Source organism: Homarus americanus, unplaced genomic scaffold (genome assembly GCF_018991925.1).
Source record: "Homarus americanus isolate GMGI-L3 unplaced genomic scaffold, GMGI_Hamer_2.0 scaffold48354, whole genome shotgun sequence".
NCBI lineage: Eukaryota > Metazoa > Arthropoda > Malacostraca > Decapoda > Nephropidae > Homarus > Homarus americanus.
In genome coordinates, this window is record NW_024723833.1 from 5,948,429 (window position 1) to 5,966,281 (window position 17,853).

The window sequence follows — 17,853 nt, forward strand, 5'->3', positions numbered from 1 at the left end:
TATATATATATATATATATATATATATATATATATATATATATATATATATATATATATATATATATATACACATGAACTAATTCGAGCCTCCCCTTTCTGTTAAATCCAGTTTTCCCTTAAATCGATTTGAAAATTCTTTTCCATGATATATTTCCCAATTTAGCAGAACAGTTGTTTAAATTGGGTAGATTCCATTAAAACACTCACACCAACTTCCTTTCTGGGACTTTTGCGATACTTTTGGCATGATTTCATAGCACACTTAGGGCAAAAAATGATCATAAGCAGAGAATGTGCAGACAGCACACGCACAGGACAGACCAAGCAAGTAAGCACTACTGTTTCCCAGCTTTTTGGCAGAGTTAGAGATAGTTAACTAAATTCTACTCAATTTAGCTGACTAGTTTGCTAAATTGGAAAATCAATAATAAAGGGTAAAGATAAATTTACCTGCGTCCATGACCAGCAACCTTAAACTTAGTATCTGCCTTCTTTTTCTCAAAAAATTTCTTGATGGCATCCATCTCTTCTATTTGGTAGAGGTCTACTGCTGAAGTACTAGACTGTAAAGAAAAAAAGAAAGAAAAATTTACTTATCCAAAATATTGTACAGTACTGTACTGTATTTATGATCAATCCAGGGATATACAATACATCTATTATTCCCATCCATAAGAGATGCTTAGTTCCTATGAGCCTTGAACTGTATACAATCAGCTAGCCTCGCCAGTTTGTGCAGGTATTAAGGGCTGTACAGAACAACTACTTGTTTCCTACAATGACAACTGATCTTCAGATATACACAAGCACAATCTTACTTGCAGGTTAGCATATATTACAACTGAAGAAATTTTTAAATTTTGCCCATTTTCCCTTTATATCTTGCTAACCCACTCCAATTTTACTCTTAGTTAACTTAGTTACTGAACCAAATAAGATTTATAATTTCATTTCTGAAGATAAATTAAGAACACTGCTTTGTTCTTTATTACAGCACATACAATAGGACATACATTTCAAAGAAACACAAAAGAGTCAGGTTACAAGAATATGTGAAGATTTAAACTTAATTATTTAAAAATAATATCTGGTGTGGTTTTTTTTGAAAAAGTAATCATTTATACAATAAAGCAGTATTCTAGTGTGTTGCAAATCAGCTAGACAGGATATTATCACATATTGTATACATATCTGATAAATTATTCAGTGAGTCAGCCTACCACGGATATACAATATTGTCACTTCTATTGGTATGTACTGGACAAAATTATAATTTTATTCAATACTACCTGTATACATTTTTTTTAATACAAATATAATGGAGGGGATAATCACATATTTAATTACTGAAATTTTTTCAATATGTTTTCTTGCATTTTTGCAATGAACAAAGATATTAATGTTATTCAATAAATTATTTTGTTTGGCAGAGATATACAGAAATACAGTACATACTGGAGGAGATTTTATAAAATATATACAGTACCATACTAAGCTGTCTTTTTAGAGCAGTCAAGTTACTGAGAGGCATTTATAATGTTACAAGACAGTACAGTACAGTACAGTGATCCCTCGGTTAACGAACGCCTCGGTTAACGAAATTTCGGTTAATGAACTGCCTTCCATAAGAATCTTCAATTCGGTTAACGAACAAAAATTCGGTTAACGAATTTCTTACGAACCGACTTCAACATGTTTTCGCTTGCACTGGCCGGGCAACCAGCTTTAGTATCAGTCCGCCAATACATTAATCGGTTCTAGGGCTTAAATTCTTTACTATTTTAGTAAAAATCAAGAAGTTTATACTATTCAATAATTTTAAAAGTTTAATATTAACTTTTTTAGTCATTTTAACAATTATTGAACATAATTGAAGGTAAAGAAACTAGTTTCTGGCGTGCCATCCAGCCTGTTAACACACCAGACAGAAGTTAGTCTCTCTCTGTTTTCAGTGGAGGTAATATCTTGCTTGAGACTCTCTTCAACTAAAGGCTTTTTTTCTGTGTTTCCAAGCAAATTATTGGTCATTTTGAAATATATTTTACATATTGACAATATATAATGCAGTGCAGTGTTGATTTAAAGAAAATAATCTTAAAATACACCAAGAGAACTAAAATTTTATGGGTGAAATGGTGCCATGGGGTGCCTTCTCTTCCACCCTAATGCCTTCTCTTCTTACTTCTCCTCCACCCCCATTCTAATTCCCATCATCATCATCATCATCCAGGAGCCTTCTACATACACACCTCAAAGTAAGTGAACTTTTCTACCATTTTTGTTGAATTTAGGCAATTTTTGGTGAGCTGGAACCAATTTCCCAAAAACCCATTGAAACAATGGTTTCGGTTAACGAACTTTTCGGTTAACAAACAACCCGCTGGAACGGATTGAGTTCGTTAACCGAGGGACCACTGTACTTTCTTTCATTCCATGAAATTCCATTTTTAAAAGTTACTGTATTTGGGTTTTCCTTACATGCTAAACCAGTGGTGTCAAACTCAAAACCTTTTGAGGGCCAATTCTTATTTTAGTTACTCTCTTCAGGGCCAACACAAGTGCTATATCACATATTTGCAGGATTGAGGTTTACAGCTTCACACATTGCCTTACCTGGCTTACCAGGAATACCTCATTTGGGTTTGTCTGATCTTAAGTATGTAAAATTCATTTTACTAAATAAACATGATCATATCTATTTCTTTCATAATTTCACAGGATGATAAATTTTACCGTCATCCCGTGGGCCACACCTGACCATCCCAAGGGCCACATTTGGCCAGCGGGCCATGAGTTTCACACCCCTGTGCTAAACTCTTAATTTGCATGTAACATCAAGTATACAGCTTGGCTGACATACCAATTGGATGCACTCAGACATAAAAGCTAAGAGCATCACTGATTGGCTCACTTGCACCATTTCATTGTGCTAGTTAGCTGCTGATAAGTATTTCAAAATTATGGACAATCACCCAGCCAGTCTTACCTGACAAACATATGATTACCCCAAGGATAGGTACTGTAGGTAATTTCTAATGTTAAAATACTTGATTCACAAAGTTTCACTGTACTGTACTGTACAATGAATAAGTTAACAGTCCAAAAATTTACTTTTTATGAATATACAGTATAGTCTCGTTTTATGCGGTCAATTAAACCCGTAATAACGAAATAACAGAACATATGGGATTAATTGAAATAGAGACTGGGCCGACTGCCAGACTACCCTTTTTCCGACACAATACGTACGTTGTAGTAAATATATCTTAATTTTATGATGGTATACACACACAATTAATATTTAAGAGAAATATCTATAATAATAGGTTTTTTAACACTTACGTTAGTAGAAGAGATGGCTGGGCACACAGGGATGAGGGGTTGGTTCCGAGGCAGAGGGCAGATTATTGGCCCTCACCTGTATCACTTGTATCACCTGTATCACTATCCACCACAGAGGCTAGCAGGGCCTCCTTGTCAAACCCCTCAAAGTCCATATCCTCACTATCACTGACTTAGGCTGGCTGTGGTGGGTGGCGGGTGAAGAACTCGGTAATGTTTTGTTGACTGGGCAACCTAGCGCGCACCGGAAAGTACAGAGGAGGAAAAACGCACACAGAAATGACAGGAGGAAAGAGGAGGAAAGACATACACAGATGACAGGAACATACAGAGGAGGAAAGACGTACACAGAGATGACAGGAACGTACAGAGGAGGAAAAACGTACACAGATAACATGAACGTACATTTACGCGCTTCCCGCATAAATGATGGAATGTACCGCGTAACTAATAATTGCCACATCTGGCCAGGTGCCGGGTAAATGACCAACCGAGTAAAGGAAATCCGCGTAAATCGGGACTATACTGTACAGTACAGTACCGTACTGTAACAATATCACTGTACTGTATACAGAATTTGCAAAAAAAAAAAAAAAAAAAAAACAACAGCAACAACAACAACAACTAAAGTACTGTACTTTATATTAAATTTTTCATGTTCTGGAATAAGTGTTAGCTTCAAATATTTTGAAGTTGTATTGTATTGGGAGATGGAGGGGAGTAGACAAATCTACATTTTACTGTAATCCACTGTTCCAGGCCGTCCAATGTAATAATGTGTCTGAAAAAAAACAATACAAAATAATAACAAAGTAACATGAACACTTACTTGCAATTTTACTTGTTAATTCCTTCTTTGATGGCTTTGAGCTTGTGTTCTTCTTCAACACGTCTTCCACAACACGAAGGCTGTCTGTTAAGAGGACAATCAACTCGGAATTAAACCAGGATTGTTTTAAACATGACTGTCAATGCCAAACATTTGCTATTTTTGTTAAACTTGGCCCAAGTACAGTCTCTCCTCGACTTACGACAGGGTTCCGTCCCGACGACCAGGTCGTAAGTTGAATTGGTCGTAAGTTGAATTGGTCGTAAGTTGAAAAGGCAAAATTAATACATAGAAATTCTAAAATGGGTGTCTCTTTTTCTTCTCAGCACCACGAGAACTCTCACTTTTACGTTTGCCAGCCATTTTAAAGGGAATTACAATTGAAAATTTTGTCAGTGCACAGCGTGATCACTAACGTCAGGACTCAAAAATACGCAATGTGAAAAATATTTTATACAACCACGATGGTTGTATGTCCGGGTTGTCATAAGTCGAGTATGTTGTAAGTCGAGGAGTACCTGTACTGTACAACAAAAGTACAAAAAGCGACATATTTAAAGTAATATTCATGCAACAAAACATTTAAACAATTCTTATTCCAATGTTTAAAATTAAAAACTGATGTTACAATTACAAAAGAAAGAATTTTTTGGTGTACATTTGTTATACAGTACACCTATAGTTAACATGAGAACAAATAATTCAACTCCAGTAGCAAAATATTTGTCCTATTATACATATACAGTTTATAAACAGTCATCATTCCACTGTACAAAGGTCAAGTATGTAGAATTTGGAGCAAGATATATGGCAGTAAGTATGGCTTAACATAACACCAGTACACAACTACCTTCTCATACAATATCTGCCTTGAATAATTTACCTCGCTTTTCTCGAGGCTCCACCTGGGCAAAATCAATTAACATCACATGCACCCAATACAACCATGGCCAGATGATTAATTTACAAACACTCATATCCACAACTTTTACCTCACTTCATCCTGGCCAAATAACTATTCAACACTAAACTTAACTCCAAAACTTTCACTTCTTTCTTATTCTGGGTTTGTTATCTATTGTAAGCAATAAAAGTATGCACTAAATGTAAATTTCTACTGGTAAACTATATCTAAAGCACCAGAAATATTTTTGTTTCAATTTACATATTAACCCTAAGCCCCAGGTTAGGGTGCTGCTGGCAGTACCCCCCACCCCTGCAGGGTTAAATCGTGAAAAAAAAATCAACTTTTCTCAAAAAAATAATAAAAAAAATTAAATAATAGAAAAAACATGGCGGAAAAATAGGCGGACGTTCTGGAACGTCACCTGGGGCCGAAGGGTTAATAAATTATCTCAATCTCACCCACAAACCATACTGTTATTTGCCTTGTGACTCTTAATATCTAACTATCCCACAAATATTTGAAACACAGCATATCAATAATACATTCATATGACACTAGGAAAAAATATATTCAGAAATGATTACGATTTTCTTACTGTATGTGAATTCACTTGGAAGAAATTATTGTAAGAAATCATTATTACTTTATGGCCATTTTTTCATACTTGCATAGGTTAGCTGTTATTACCTGATGGCAGCTATCCCTGCTGTTCAGTCTCTCTCATCTGATTCTTGTCTGAGATAGTTTCTTACAACTTCTACCCATGTCATCCTTGCCCTACCCCTAGCACCCCTCCCCTCCACATTCCAACTTGTGCAGCTCTTGGCTCAACTGGTCTCCTCCATTCTTACCACATATCCAAACTCCAAATAAATTAAAAAATAAATAAAAATTATAGAAATATACTTACTAAATGACAGTGTATGAGAGATCCGTTTAGCATACACACACCAAAAGACTTTGATGAGGAAGAAGTTGGCTACCAGAATAAAGATGAGAGCTTTCAACACATGACCTTGTAGAGGTGTTGGCCCTAACCACCACAAAAAATGTTCCCAGCCAGTATATGCAGCGTCTGAAAACAAAACTGAACCTAAGACGGTCTACTTCAGTCAAAATTTCATTCATATGAATACAGTAACTAAAAATGTATTTTTATAAATACAGTACTGTACTGTACTATACAGTAATACCCCGCTTTACGCGGTTCTGGTTTACGCGTTTCTACATTTGCGCGGTACCCTGCCAGAACCGGAATTCCCACTTTACGCGGTGCTTCTACTCATATACGCAGGTGAAGTATAATTTTTTTATTTAGCTCATAAAATTCATACAAATTACCCGGCCAGTATATAATTTACATTGCTGGAATTCTTACAATATGATGATCATTTTTAATGTAAACATCATGGATTTTGCATTAGACATACAAATTTTAGATCTAATGCAAGAATTTTGTTTACACAGAGCAAATATGTTATCTTTTGTGCAAAATATATGACCTGTATATTCAAAATATTCCTGGTCTTGCAAGGAATCCAGCAATGTCAATTATATTATCCTAACTTTAGTCTGAGGTATTATTTATTACTATACCTTAAAATCTAGTGTTTTCACCCAAACATTTCTCAGAGAGGGAGGAGCCAGCGAGCGTGGGAAGAGGGTGGGGGGGGTGGGGAGTTGAGTCCATTATTTGAATGGACATTAACCTGGCGACTGTATTTCTCTTAAATATTAATTGTGTGTGCATACCATCATAAAATTAAGATGTTATTTTTACTACAACATAGGTATTGTGTCGGTATTGTGTCCGAAAAAGTGGAGTTTGGGAGTCGGCCTAGTCTCTATTTCAGTTAATCCCATATGTTCTGTTATTCCATTTAAGCGTTTCTCGTTTTACGCGGACCTCCGTGGGTTCAATTGACAGCGTAAATCGGGGTATTACTGTACATGATTTCTTAATACCTGTACTCATATCACTTTGTAATACTTTTGAATTTCAAAATTTAAGATACTGTACCTGTAAGAAAATAAATGTGAAAGACGTCAATAAAACAACATTAAAACTCACTACACAAAATAGAAAGTTCACTTGTGTACACTTGCAGTAGTTCACTTCTTTATCTCATTCACCTTAAAAGTACTGTAATCAGCCCACTCTTTTTAAAAGTAAAATCCATTTTTCCCCTCAAAATCTCTCTATACAGTGGTCCCTCGGTTAACGAACACAATTCGTTCCAGAAGGTCATTCGTTAACCCAAAATTTCGTTAACCGAATCCATTGTTTCAATGAGATATTGGGTAATTGGTTCCAGCTCACTGAAAAGTACATACAAAGTAAAAAAAAAAAATGCAGTAAAGTACTTGAGGTGTGTATGTAGAAGGCTCCTGGTTGATGATGATGGTGGGAATTAAAAGTGGGGGTGGAGGAGAAGGGAGAAGAGAAGGAAGTGGGGATGGAGGAGAAATCACCTTTCAGGGGACCCATGCTTGATGCAGTAATTTCACCAATAAAATTTAAAGTTCACTGTGTGTAATTCCAGATTATTTTCTGTAAATTAACACTGCACTGCGCTATATATTATCAATATGTTAACTAAAGTTCAGAATGACCAATAATTTCAATGAAAAATGCAAAAATATTCAAGACACTAACAAAATAGATGCTCTCCCTGGTTTCAAAACTCAACTGACGCCTTGTGACCGACTCACGCATCTGATGGGCACACAACAAACTAGTTCCCTGTACTGCATATATTATCAATATGTTAAATAAGTATTAAAATGACTCATAATTTTAAGATAAAACTTGCAAAAATATTAGAGCACAACCTTCTTGATATTTACTCCAATGGAAACGAATGTAAGCCCTAGAACCGATTACTGTATTGGCAGACTAACCTACCAGCCGATGAGCAAGCGAAAATATGTTGACATGTTTTCGTAAGAATTTCGTCAATTGAATTTTTGTTCGTTAACCGAATTGAAGATTCTTATGGAAAGTAATTTGTTAACCGAAATTTCGTTAACCAAAGCGTTCGTTCACCGAGGGACCACTGTACTGTAGGAATGCAATCACTCTTTTCACATTATCCCATCTGAACAAAACCACCTCAGTTTTACTACTATTCATATTACAGCTTTCTCCTCAACAATTCCTTTTATTCATTTTATTCATACATTATCATACCCTGGGACCACCACAATAAAAAATTCAAAGGTAATATTAGAATTATCTTTTCTAGACCTCACATACAAAGAGCACACAATCAGTCGAATCTTTGTTGTTCAATATACTGACATGACAGTGTAATCTTAAGTTGTTACCGGTACAGCAATTAGCATTTATCACTAATATATCCACAAAATGCAATATACTGCATCCATAAAAGTCACTGACACTGAATTTGGAGTCATGTGAGACAAAAGTCTTACTGTGGCACTACATACTCAAGTACAGTGGAATGAAAACTTGGCATAGTAGGCCCCATGCACTTAAACCTATTGTGATGATCTGGTATACAGTACTGTACTGCACTATGTGTTTAACATCATCATCATCACAATATACCTACTTTCCAAACCCTATGTAGCTCCTCAATTTCACACCACAGCTACCTTGTTACTTAGTTGACCAATCCAATTCAGCTTTTGTGTCTTAAGTTTATACTTATTCAAATTTTACTATCACTATTAGAAAATACTGTAAGTCCCAATTTCTGGTTAACATAAAAAAGTCTGGAGTATTTGTTTCAGCAAATATACTGCATAGTAAAGCACTTATTATACAGTACCTTATACTTTTGTATCAATTTGTAAACTTTACACTGCTGTATCTTGATTAAATCACCAGAAAAAGGTACTGTATACAAAACTGAATTACTGTACAAATTAGCAAACATCTGTAATACACATTAATGTTAAGGCAGAGCTTGCATAGCTGGGTACCTCAACAATACAATCTCTACTGCACTAAATAGTCAGGGTACCCAACTACACATGCTTTGTCACATTATCTCTTTAGAGAGCAGGGGTTTCTCTCAGCTGAATAAAATCGTCTGGCATTAGCCAGAATAAAATGCCTAAGTGTGGAGCTGCCCTCTAAAGGGTTAATTGAGATAGGCTTTAAATGTCCCAGGTACCCGGTTATGCAAGCACTCGGCAATGTTAATTCCTCATGCTGCTAAAATTCAAAGAAAACAAATAATCACACTGTTAAGATCCTTGATTACAAGACATACTTTGCACCACAGTTGTGATGTTAAATAAAACATGTCATAGCTCAACAGCAGTTGGCAGATGTAGCTGTACACTGGAACTTCTGATACACTGTATATCAATAACTGAAAGTAAATACATTACAGTATAAGAAATGAGGTTGTCAAAAAACAATATTCATGATCTACATTATTTTCTCAACGACTGTATAAATCCTACATATCTAACCACTGTAAATGAACTGTATCTTAAATTTAACCTCAGTTAAAAATTAAGAGAAGTAGAGGATATTGTTTTTTTGGCCAGAAATAATCAATATTTAATCATTTGGTTCACTGCAGGATTATTTGAATCATTAAAGATTATCTAGATAACTATAAGATCACTTTGATCATTACAGGATCATTTGAGCAATAACAAGATAATTTTGATCACTATACTGCAAGATCATATGGATAACTACAGTATTTGCCATTTGCATGTGATGCCATCAGAGAGCCAAGGTGAGATGTTTGCCGTTTTGGAAGACAATATGGGTATGGATCTAGTAATCTGATGTACTGAGAACATAGTGTATGCCAGTCAAACTAGCTGTCTGATGGAGAAGTCATTTAATAGAATGAAATCAAAATAAGGAAGATAAAAAACAGTCATGATAACAGAGACCAAGAACTAATTATTACTGGTGGAAGCAACTGCCTGTGCAAACAACTGCTGATACTGATCTGAAAAATATTGGTAGCCACAGTATATTTATGTTGAATTATACCAGTACAGTTCAGTTAATGCCATCTAAATTCGGTGTGTGATTATCTAGTAATTGTGACTAATTAAAACACATAAAAAAGATAAAATCATCATGAATAGGACATACTCTAATTACTGTTTTATGGGAATATATTGAGTCACTAACCTGGTATGAAATGTACCGCTTTGTGTAATTAAGAGAAAAAATTAGGGGTATGTCAACAAGTAGTAAAGATAAAAATAACAAGAGTACAAATATTCTGTATACAAAACAGTATAAAATACCTGTGCATGTTATAGCACTTACAACTGTAACACACAAAAATTAATTACAAGTCTCTGGAATTACAGTACAGTATACCTTAAAGCTCCATTGGAATGTGGTGCTCAACTGTTAACAATGAAGAATATGACTGAAAAACTTTTAAACATATTTTTTTCAACCTTACCAATCATAATGAGGAATACAGTATGAGTAAAATCTATTAATTCTAAGGAAATTTTTAAACCATTTGAACCTAACCTTATCTATGCCATCCTATATCAATTTTACCCCAGCTAACAGGCCATATCACATCAATAATAACTTTTAAAGCAATACTGTATTAACCAATCACTTGGAGGAACTGGGTAAAGGTGGACAGTTTATCGTATTGCAAGTTATCTGTCCTTGAGGAGGATGCAGATTGTCTCCAGGAGTTCATCTGCTAACATGGACTAGTTGGCAGGATGTGTAAGCATTCAAAATGTAGCAGAGAACAGACAGTGAAGAAAAAATAGTATTTCACTGTAACAACTGAACCAATTGTAGTCTTATGTAAAAAAAAAAAAAAAAATTAAATTTAGAGAATGCCACTTCAAGAAAATTGCTTTCATTGGTACCAGACATCAAAGTAAAGTAAGGTTAGGTTGGTTAGGTCAGGTCAGGTCTGTTCGGTTCTTTGCATTGGAGGCATAATGTGTTGTCTAATGGTAGACCCTGCTGCCATATGGTATCACAAAAATTGTGACCAAGTCCTTGGTTGCTGATCTGACTTTCTGCCTCATTTACACACAATTGCAGGGTCTCAATTGTTTCTCTTACCATTGACAACACAACATACATACTGTACTGTATATGGTTTCTCATTCGATTTATTTTTGTATTTATTTATGGTTATTATTATCGTTATTATTGTTATTATTATTATTATTATACTTTTAATTTTTATTATAATTTCTATTAATTTTTACTATTACTATTTCTTGTTATTATTATTGTTATTAATGTTTTTGTTATATTTTCGCCCCCCAGGCCCTGATGTGGGTCAGTGACCTAAGCCCGGGTGGGCTAATCCAGTACAAAAAAAATCGTGTTTAGTATCGTGCAAATAGTATCTCCATAAATTTTGGTCCAATTCCAATAGTTTCATCTACTGCTAACCGTGTTTTCCACCTTTACCACCGTTTCCTCCACTATTACCGGGGACAGATACATGACAAAAGAAACACGCACCTTGCATTATCTCATTTAACCTTCAGTGTTGCATGACAAGAATGACTGAAGGGGGGAATCCGTCCTCGGGAAGGATTACTGTACTGTTTTGCACAAGAACAAAATTATGGGTTTCCTTAGAATGGATTATTCAAAAGATTTACCATTCACCCGTGGCTTTACAAGCTATATCCAGTCTTGACATGACCTCTTACCTGTAACCTGATAGAAGGACTGCAGAGACACCTGACCCTCAGCGTCCAAGACGATGGCGGTAGCAGCAGAAACCAGCAAACGCAGTGCTGAAGTGATCTGTGCCACTGTAGAGTTGACCCCTGCTGCCACCTCCAAGGCGGCTTCGTTCATCACAATTCAGGAAAGAAATAGAAGGTAAGGAAGAGACTTATTAAATCTGATGAACGAGTCAGATGACGTACCACAACACTGCGTCTGGCGCTCCTTACTAACCCCTGCACGTTTACCTCCTGGGGAAAAAATTTTGGAAATATAATTGTCTATATTTATTTTCACTATGTAAACTTAAAACAAAAAAAGTCAATTAAATGTATAGATATAATTTTAGATACGGTTACAGACATGAACACTAAGAATAGATATATATTTAGGTACGTATACCTGTACAAAATACAGGTAGAAGCTATTACAACTTGTACAGATATTAGTACAAGTATAGGCACAGTTAAAAAAATTATTAGCATATACAAGCAAAGGCACAAGTACTGGAGTCTGGTAGAGTCAGGTAGGAAGAATAAAGTTAATGAAAATGTTTTTGCTGGATAAAAACGAAACACGTCTTCTCTATACGTGACTCGACTAGAAATTCAGGACATAAACAATTAAATTACAAATAATAATACCATGTAATTATGTCTATTAAGTTAATAGGGTAGTTTTATAAATTTATCATCCTATTTTCAATACAACGAGTGAGACAAAACTATTTAAAAAAAATTACTGGACCCTTGATAACAAATCATGCTAGTAACTCCAAAAAGCATCAAGCTTCTTAAGTTAACCTTTCATTTGTCAATTCTGCCATGTGAAATCTTCCCCTCTTGGGAATTCTCAATGCACATTTTCTGAGAGCTAGGGTCGTGACTGTTTGTCATTTATCTATATATATATATATATATATATATATATATATATATATATATATATATATATATATATATATATATATATATATATATGCTTTATATCAACCTCACATGATTCACATATGACAAGGCGACGTATTTTTTATGTTGTGAAAACGATGCAGCTCACAGATTTTTTTGGCTTAATGTCACCTTGTCCACCATGTATAGTAAACAGTTTACTGCACAAATGGCCAAAGAAAACACTTATCCAACAGACCCGTATATATTATTTTTTCCCTACGGACGTTGTAGAATTAAGGACCAGAGTATTCACAAATCACGATTAATATCACGTGAATACAGTATTAACATTCGAAAACAATTGAGTTTGCTTAATTACAGCATTGGTTAGACTTAATTAGAAAAGGTTTTCCTTACAGCAGTTTGTAATGGAAATACTATACAAATGACGAGACTACTGCCGAATAGTGACGAAGAGGAGAAAGTGAAATAAAAATATATATACACACCGTGTGCTTTCTCTCTTATTGTATAACAAGCTACCAGGCAGCGTAATACAACAGTTTAGACTGAGGTTTAGGGTAATGAAACAAAGTTATTATCATTATCTGTCCTCATTTTCTTATGATATATTTAGAGATAGTTTTGATAGACTGACACACATACGGAAATATTTTCTGAAAGTGAAAAATTACATTAGTTATTGGTTATCAGTGTGTGTGCCCTTGGAAGGGAGAGAGTGTAGTGTGGAGTTTGATTTACAGTTGGTAAACAGTATTTATGGTGAATTCCATAGCAATTTATGTGATAAAAATTAAACGTTATGTAAACTTCTTACGGATACATTCATATCCGGAGGTGGAATATTGATGTGATTTTGTATGGTTGTTTGTCCCGGGAAGTGGAGGGAGGGTGAAGAACTGAAGGTGGTTGAAGCAGCTTGTTGTTAGTGTCATAGGTAAGTTGGTCATCAATATAAGTGACAAATAACACTTAACCATACAACATTTTAAGATATTACTGTATAATTTTTTTGGCCCTTTACATGTTGTATTTTTGTGTTATATGTTCGGGTGTATCAGGACACTACAAGACGATATTTCTTTCAGAGGACATAGGAAAAGTAAGATGTTTCAGTGTTGTGTCCTGCAGTATATTGAGATAGTAACTTTTATCCTCTTCACCACTGGTGACTAGTCTATGCCCTATGCCATTAATAATGACTCCTTATGTTACAGAGCTTTGTCAGCAGGTTCAGTAATAAATATATTATATTAGGAAAGTGTTAGGGACTTGGATGCCACTAAATTGGTGGTTTATGGGATATTGTATTGGGATTAGAATGTATGCTAATATTGAAGAAGAGGTCTGCCAGCTTATTTTTAACTAACAGCAAACATACCTTAAAGGAAGATGTTGAAAATTGTTAGAGCTTTTGTAGCTGGGCACCCTGGCAATTTATTGTAAGAGCTTGCAACCTAATCTAATGTATAGTAAAATCTTGGGTTAATATGTAGGTCTAACCCGCGGACGAATTAATTTTATGTCTGTTTATTTTCTTACATTATTTTCATGAGTGAGTTCTGATATGGTTATCATTTATTGTGGAAATTGTACGTTCATAGATAATTAGGCGCCTAGGCGTGCACTAATTTGTCTTGTGGGCGGTAATGAGGCCGCGCTCTGCTGGGAGGCTTTCCCACGCCCAGGGCTGCTTGTTTTTCAGGATGTCTTGTGAAGGTTGTCGCCAATCTTACTGTTTATTGTCTTACATTATTTTTATCAGTGAGTTCTGAGATGATAATCATTTATTGTGGAACCACCAACACAGTACGTAAATCACTCCGCCGCCCGGGGTGCTTAGCGCCGATGCGGCTGTATCATCTCACGTCAAGAAAATTCCTCAAATTTCACCATATCATAGTAAGTTCTTTCTGTTTAATATACTGGGGGGTGGATCCCTCAGTAAGGAAGTTAGGTTAGGTTAGGTAGGTTTGTTTGGTTAGGCTGGTTAGGTCTGTTTTTCATACCCACAAATGTTAAGTAAAGTTTATTTTTAGAATACATGTATACATTTTTTAACATATTTTCACAAACTATGACAGTGTCCACTATAATAAAACAGTGAAAATCCAGCGTTTTTATAATTGTTAGGGGAAAGGTGTGTTAAATTTTTTTCTTTAAATCCAAACCTTATATTATGGGCACCTGGCTATGAAAGCTCTTGCATTTATAAGCTGCAGTACCCAGCTAAGCAAGCACTTCATAATTCAGTAGTTTGAAGAAGTGTGGAAACTGTGGGGTTAAAACACATAAAACATATTATTTTACCTTGTTTTATAAATTTTTAGGGTTAAAGTGATTTTTCACTCCAAAGCAGCTGGTGGCAGTGTGACAAGCTTCCAACCTCTCCCAACCTAAACTTATCTTACCTAAGCTAACCTACTGTAATTAATAAACTTATCGAAGAGGCGCCATAAAAAACACCTTACGCTTACATAACCTAACGTATCCTAACCTAATTTAACCTAACCTAACCTTTCCAGGTAGCATTAGTGTGTTTAATTATTAGGTGAAATAATCTGAGCTGCCTAATCTTCATATGACCATTAAAACATGCAATGGTATTTTCAACATAGTTGGCCTAAAGAATCAACAATAATAATAATAATAATATGTAATATAGTTACTCAGTAAAATCATCATACAAGTTTACAATTGGTACAATATATATTGTAGATAATGTAGGTGCACATAGACTGTACAGGTATACATTTTTCAATGTATCCAGACAGTGCAGGTATAGAACAATGATAAACAAATATGAAATTTGACCTAAGATAGCTGACAAAGCCATCAGATGCTTAATTCCAAACATAATGATTATTGTATACCTTATGTTGATACATTACTGTACTGTATATGCTTAAATCTGTTTAGTTTTTGCTCTGCAGTACATGTACAGTACACTTTTGTTGTTATAGTAGTTTTGTTATTTTCTTACCCTAACCCAGGTTTATTGCCAACACCAGAATGCTTCTTGGGAAAATTTAAAATGTTGTTTCTTTTTCAGGTGGGTACTATGTACACCCTAAGTTGCATAAGTAAAACTTTTTTGTTGCTATCTGCTCCTTTATTGTCTTTCCTGTTGCCCCTTGTGGTAAAAAAGGCAAAGAAACAACGGGCGTTGTGGCAATAAATAGGGGCAGTGTCGGGGGGGGGGGAGGGGTAAAACTCATAAATCTTCGTTCACAAAATTTACGCGGGCAACTGGTGAATGTTTTGATTGCTGGCTGACTTGTCCTTGAGACTCCCTTCCCTGCCAGACATACGGTGCCTGTCTCAGCCCCAACTGGCTGGCGTGGAGGGGTGTGAGACACTTACAGCAAACATCACTTCCCGTCAGCCACCTCGCGCATAATGCAATGATGAGGAGTGTATTTAACCATGTGTACAGTAATCAAATTTGCATTGGATAAGAGCCCACTGTAATTAAGTTTATTGTACTCCCTCCCCAACAGAAAAATTTTACTTGTACTGTGTAATCAGTACCCTTAACCTTTTCATTTTTTTTGTTAAGAAAGGCTTGTCCATTTTTTTCTTTTTTTTAGTTTTTAAACCATGATAGAAATGTGTAAAAGAAGCATGTCTTCTTCATTCGATCATAATGTAGAATGTTATTACAGTACTACCATATATAAATTCCAGCTGAAAAACCTAGCCAACACTTAATATAGTACTGTACTGTACAAGGGTATTTGAAGTTTATTGTTTATGCATTTGTTACAGAAAGTAGGAGTGACAGTTGAAACCAAGCATTGGAAAGTGACCAGAACTGGTGGGTGTTGTTGGTTCTTCATGATTAGTTCACGTGGCACTGTACTTAGGGCAGGAGGAAGGCAACTCACACGAGTCCTTGGTGGATCAAGACCTCTGGAACTGAACATTGACTTACATAACAAAGTTAATTGTGTACGGACCAAAGCAACAGAATCGTCAGATTCTGCTCTCTCCTGCGCTCCACCTTCTTTCATGCCAGAGACCAGGACAATGTATCCCACACTAGAAAAGGTGGGTTTTACTTTATTATGTGAGTTCATAATTAAACAAATTTCTTCACAGACTGAACAGTGAAGAGTGTACAGTAATGCAGTAAACAAGGAACACATTGACCACCGTATTAAGCTGATAAGTGATGGAAATGATGAATTCAGATTTTTTTTTTTTAATTTAGAGATTTATCTTACGGGCTTCAAGGTAACCCTTTCAGTTTCCTCCACACACCTCTACAACCTCAGTTCTGTGCTGCCACTTTTGAAAAAGAACTTTCCTTCCTTACTGTTAATCAAACCCATGTATAATTTAATCAGATTTTTGTTTTTGTCACTTTTGTGTGATGGCTATATTACAGGGGAGATAAGTGATCTTAAGGTTATCTCCAGTTGCATATAGCCTAGGGGTTAACTGGGAAAACCCCACATGCTTTGGGATACTTCTTACATGTTAATGGGTTGCTCCTCTATTGGCTCTGTTTAAAGATGGAGTTTCAAGATGCATCCTTCATTTTTCATCGCATATATGATAATCACATTAGTTCCTTTGTTCAGTATTTTTAGACATTCATTAATTATGGGACTTAAAAAGTAAAAATTTCTTAACTTAATTGAGTAAGGCATATACGTGCTGTATACATTTTTGCCACCAAGTTATACCAGTGAACCAAAATATTATATCATTATTGGGGTATGTGTACTAATAAAAACAGCTATCTGATGGACAATAAAACACATAATGAATATACTACCTGTAATTCCGTGTTTTTCCTCTAACACACATGTTACTGCTTTGTACTCCATATATGAATCTGTACGTGTACTTATATTTTAGAATTAACTGTCAATCTAAATTGTAATGCAGATGGACATCTGTGATCTCATTACTGGTATATAGAGATCTGATTACTGTGCTTATCATTTTACTTAAGTTCATCCCTGGATTTTCCTCCCATTATATACACAGGAATTAGGTCTTTCTTTTAATATGTACAGTATTACACTTATTACTGGAACACAAACTTATGCAATATACGTCTCCAGCTAGGACTGCTAAGTGCCACCCACATACGCATCCAGGACATGGCTCGTGCTGAAGAACTTGTGACTACTATTGTGGGAAGTGGATTCTCTAAATTGCAGGTGGGATGAGCCATC

At 35.4% G+C, this 17,853-nt stretch overlaps 2 protein-coding genes across 11 annotated transcripts in view; one reads left to right on the forward strand and one right to left on the reverse strand.

Moving 5' to 3' along the window:
- Positions 1–11,997, reverse strand: part of LOC121863793 (UBX domain-containing protein 6-like) — a 28,861-nt gene extending 16,864 nt beyond the window's left edge. The window contains exons 1-5 of one of the 5 annotated variants that reach the window (XM_042362609.1): positions 11,735–11,990; positions 9,322–9,423; positions 5,991–6,155; positions 4,174–4,257; positions 453–565 (exon numbers count right to left, since the gene is read on the reverse strand). In XM_042362609.1, the coding sequence (XP_042218543.1) occupies positions 453–526 (74 nt within the window). In that variant the 5' untranslated portion in view covers positions 527–565; positions 4,174–4,257; positions 5,991–6,155; positions 9,322–9,423; positions 11,735–11,990. Of the gene's footprint in view, positions 1–452; positions 566–4,173; positions 4,258–5,990; positions 6,156–9,321; positions 9,424–11,734 lie in introns of all 5 variants that reach the window. The other 4 variants (XM_042362610.1, XM_042362608.1, XM_042362611.1 and 1 more) reach the window with 4 other exon arrangements.
- A 1,208-nt stretch (positions 11,998–13,205) lies between these two features.
- LOC121863795 (cytosolic 5'-nucleotidase 3-like) overlaps positions 13,206–17,853 on the forward strand; it is a 36,812-nt gene continuing 32,164 nt past the window's right edge. For 2 of the 6 annotated variants that reach the window (XM_042362613.1, XM_042362614.1), the window contains exons 1-3: positions 13,773–14,566; positions 16,433–16,714; positions 17,740–17,838. In XM_042362613.1, the coding sequence (XP_042218547.1) occupies positions 14,441–14,566; positions 16,433–16,714; positions 17,740–17,838 (507 nt within the window). In that variant the 5' untranslated portion in view covers positions 13,773–14,440. The other 4 variants (XM_042362616.1, XM_042362618.1, XM_042362617.1 and 1 more) reach the window with 4 other exon arrangements.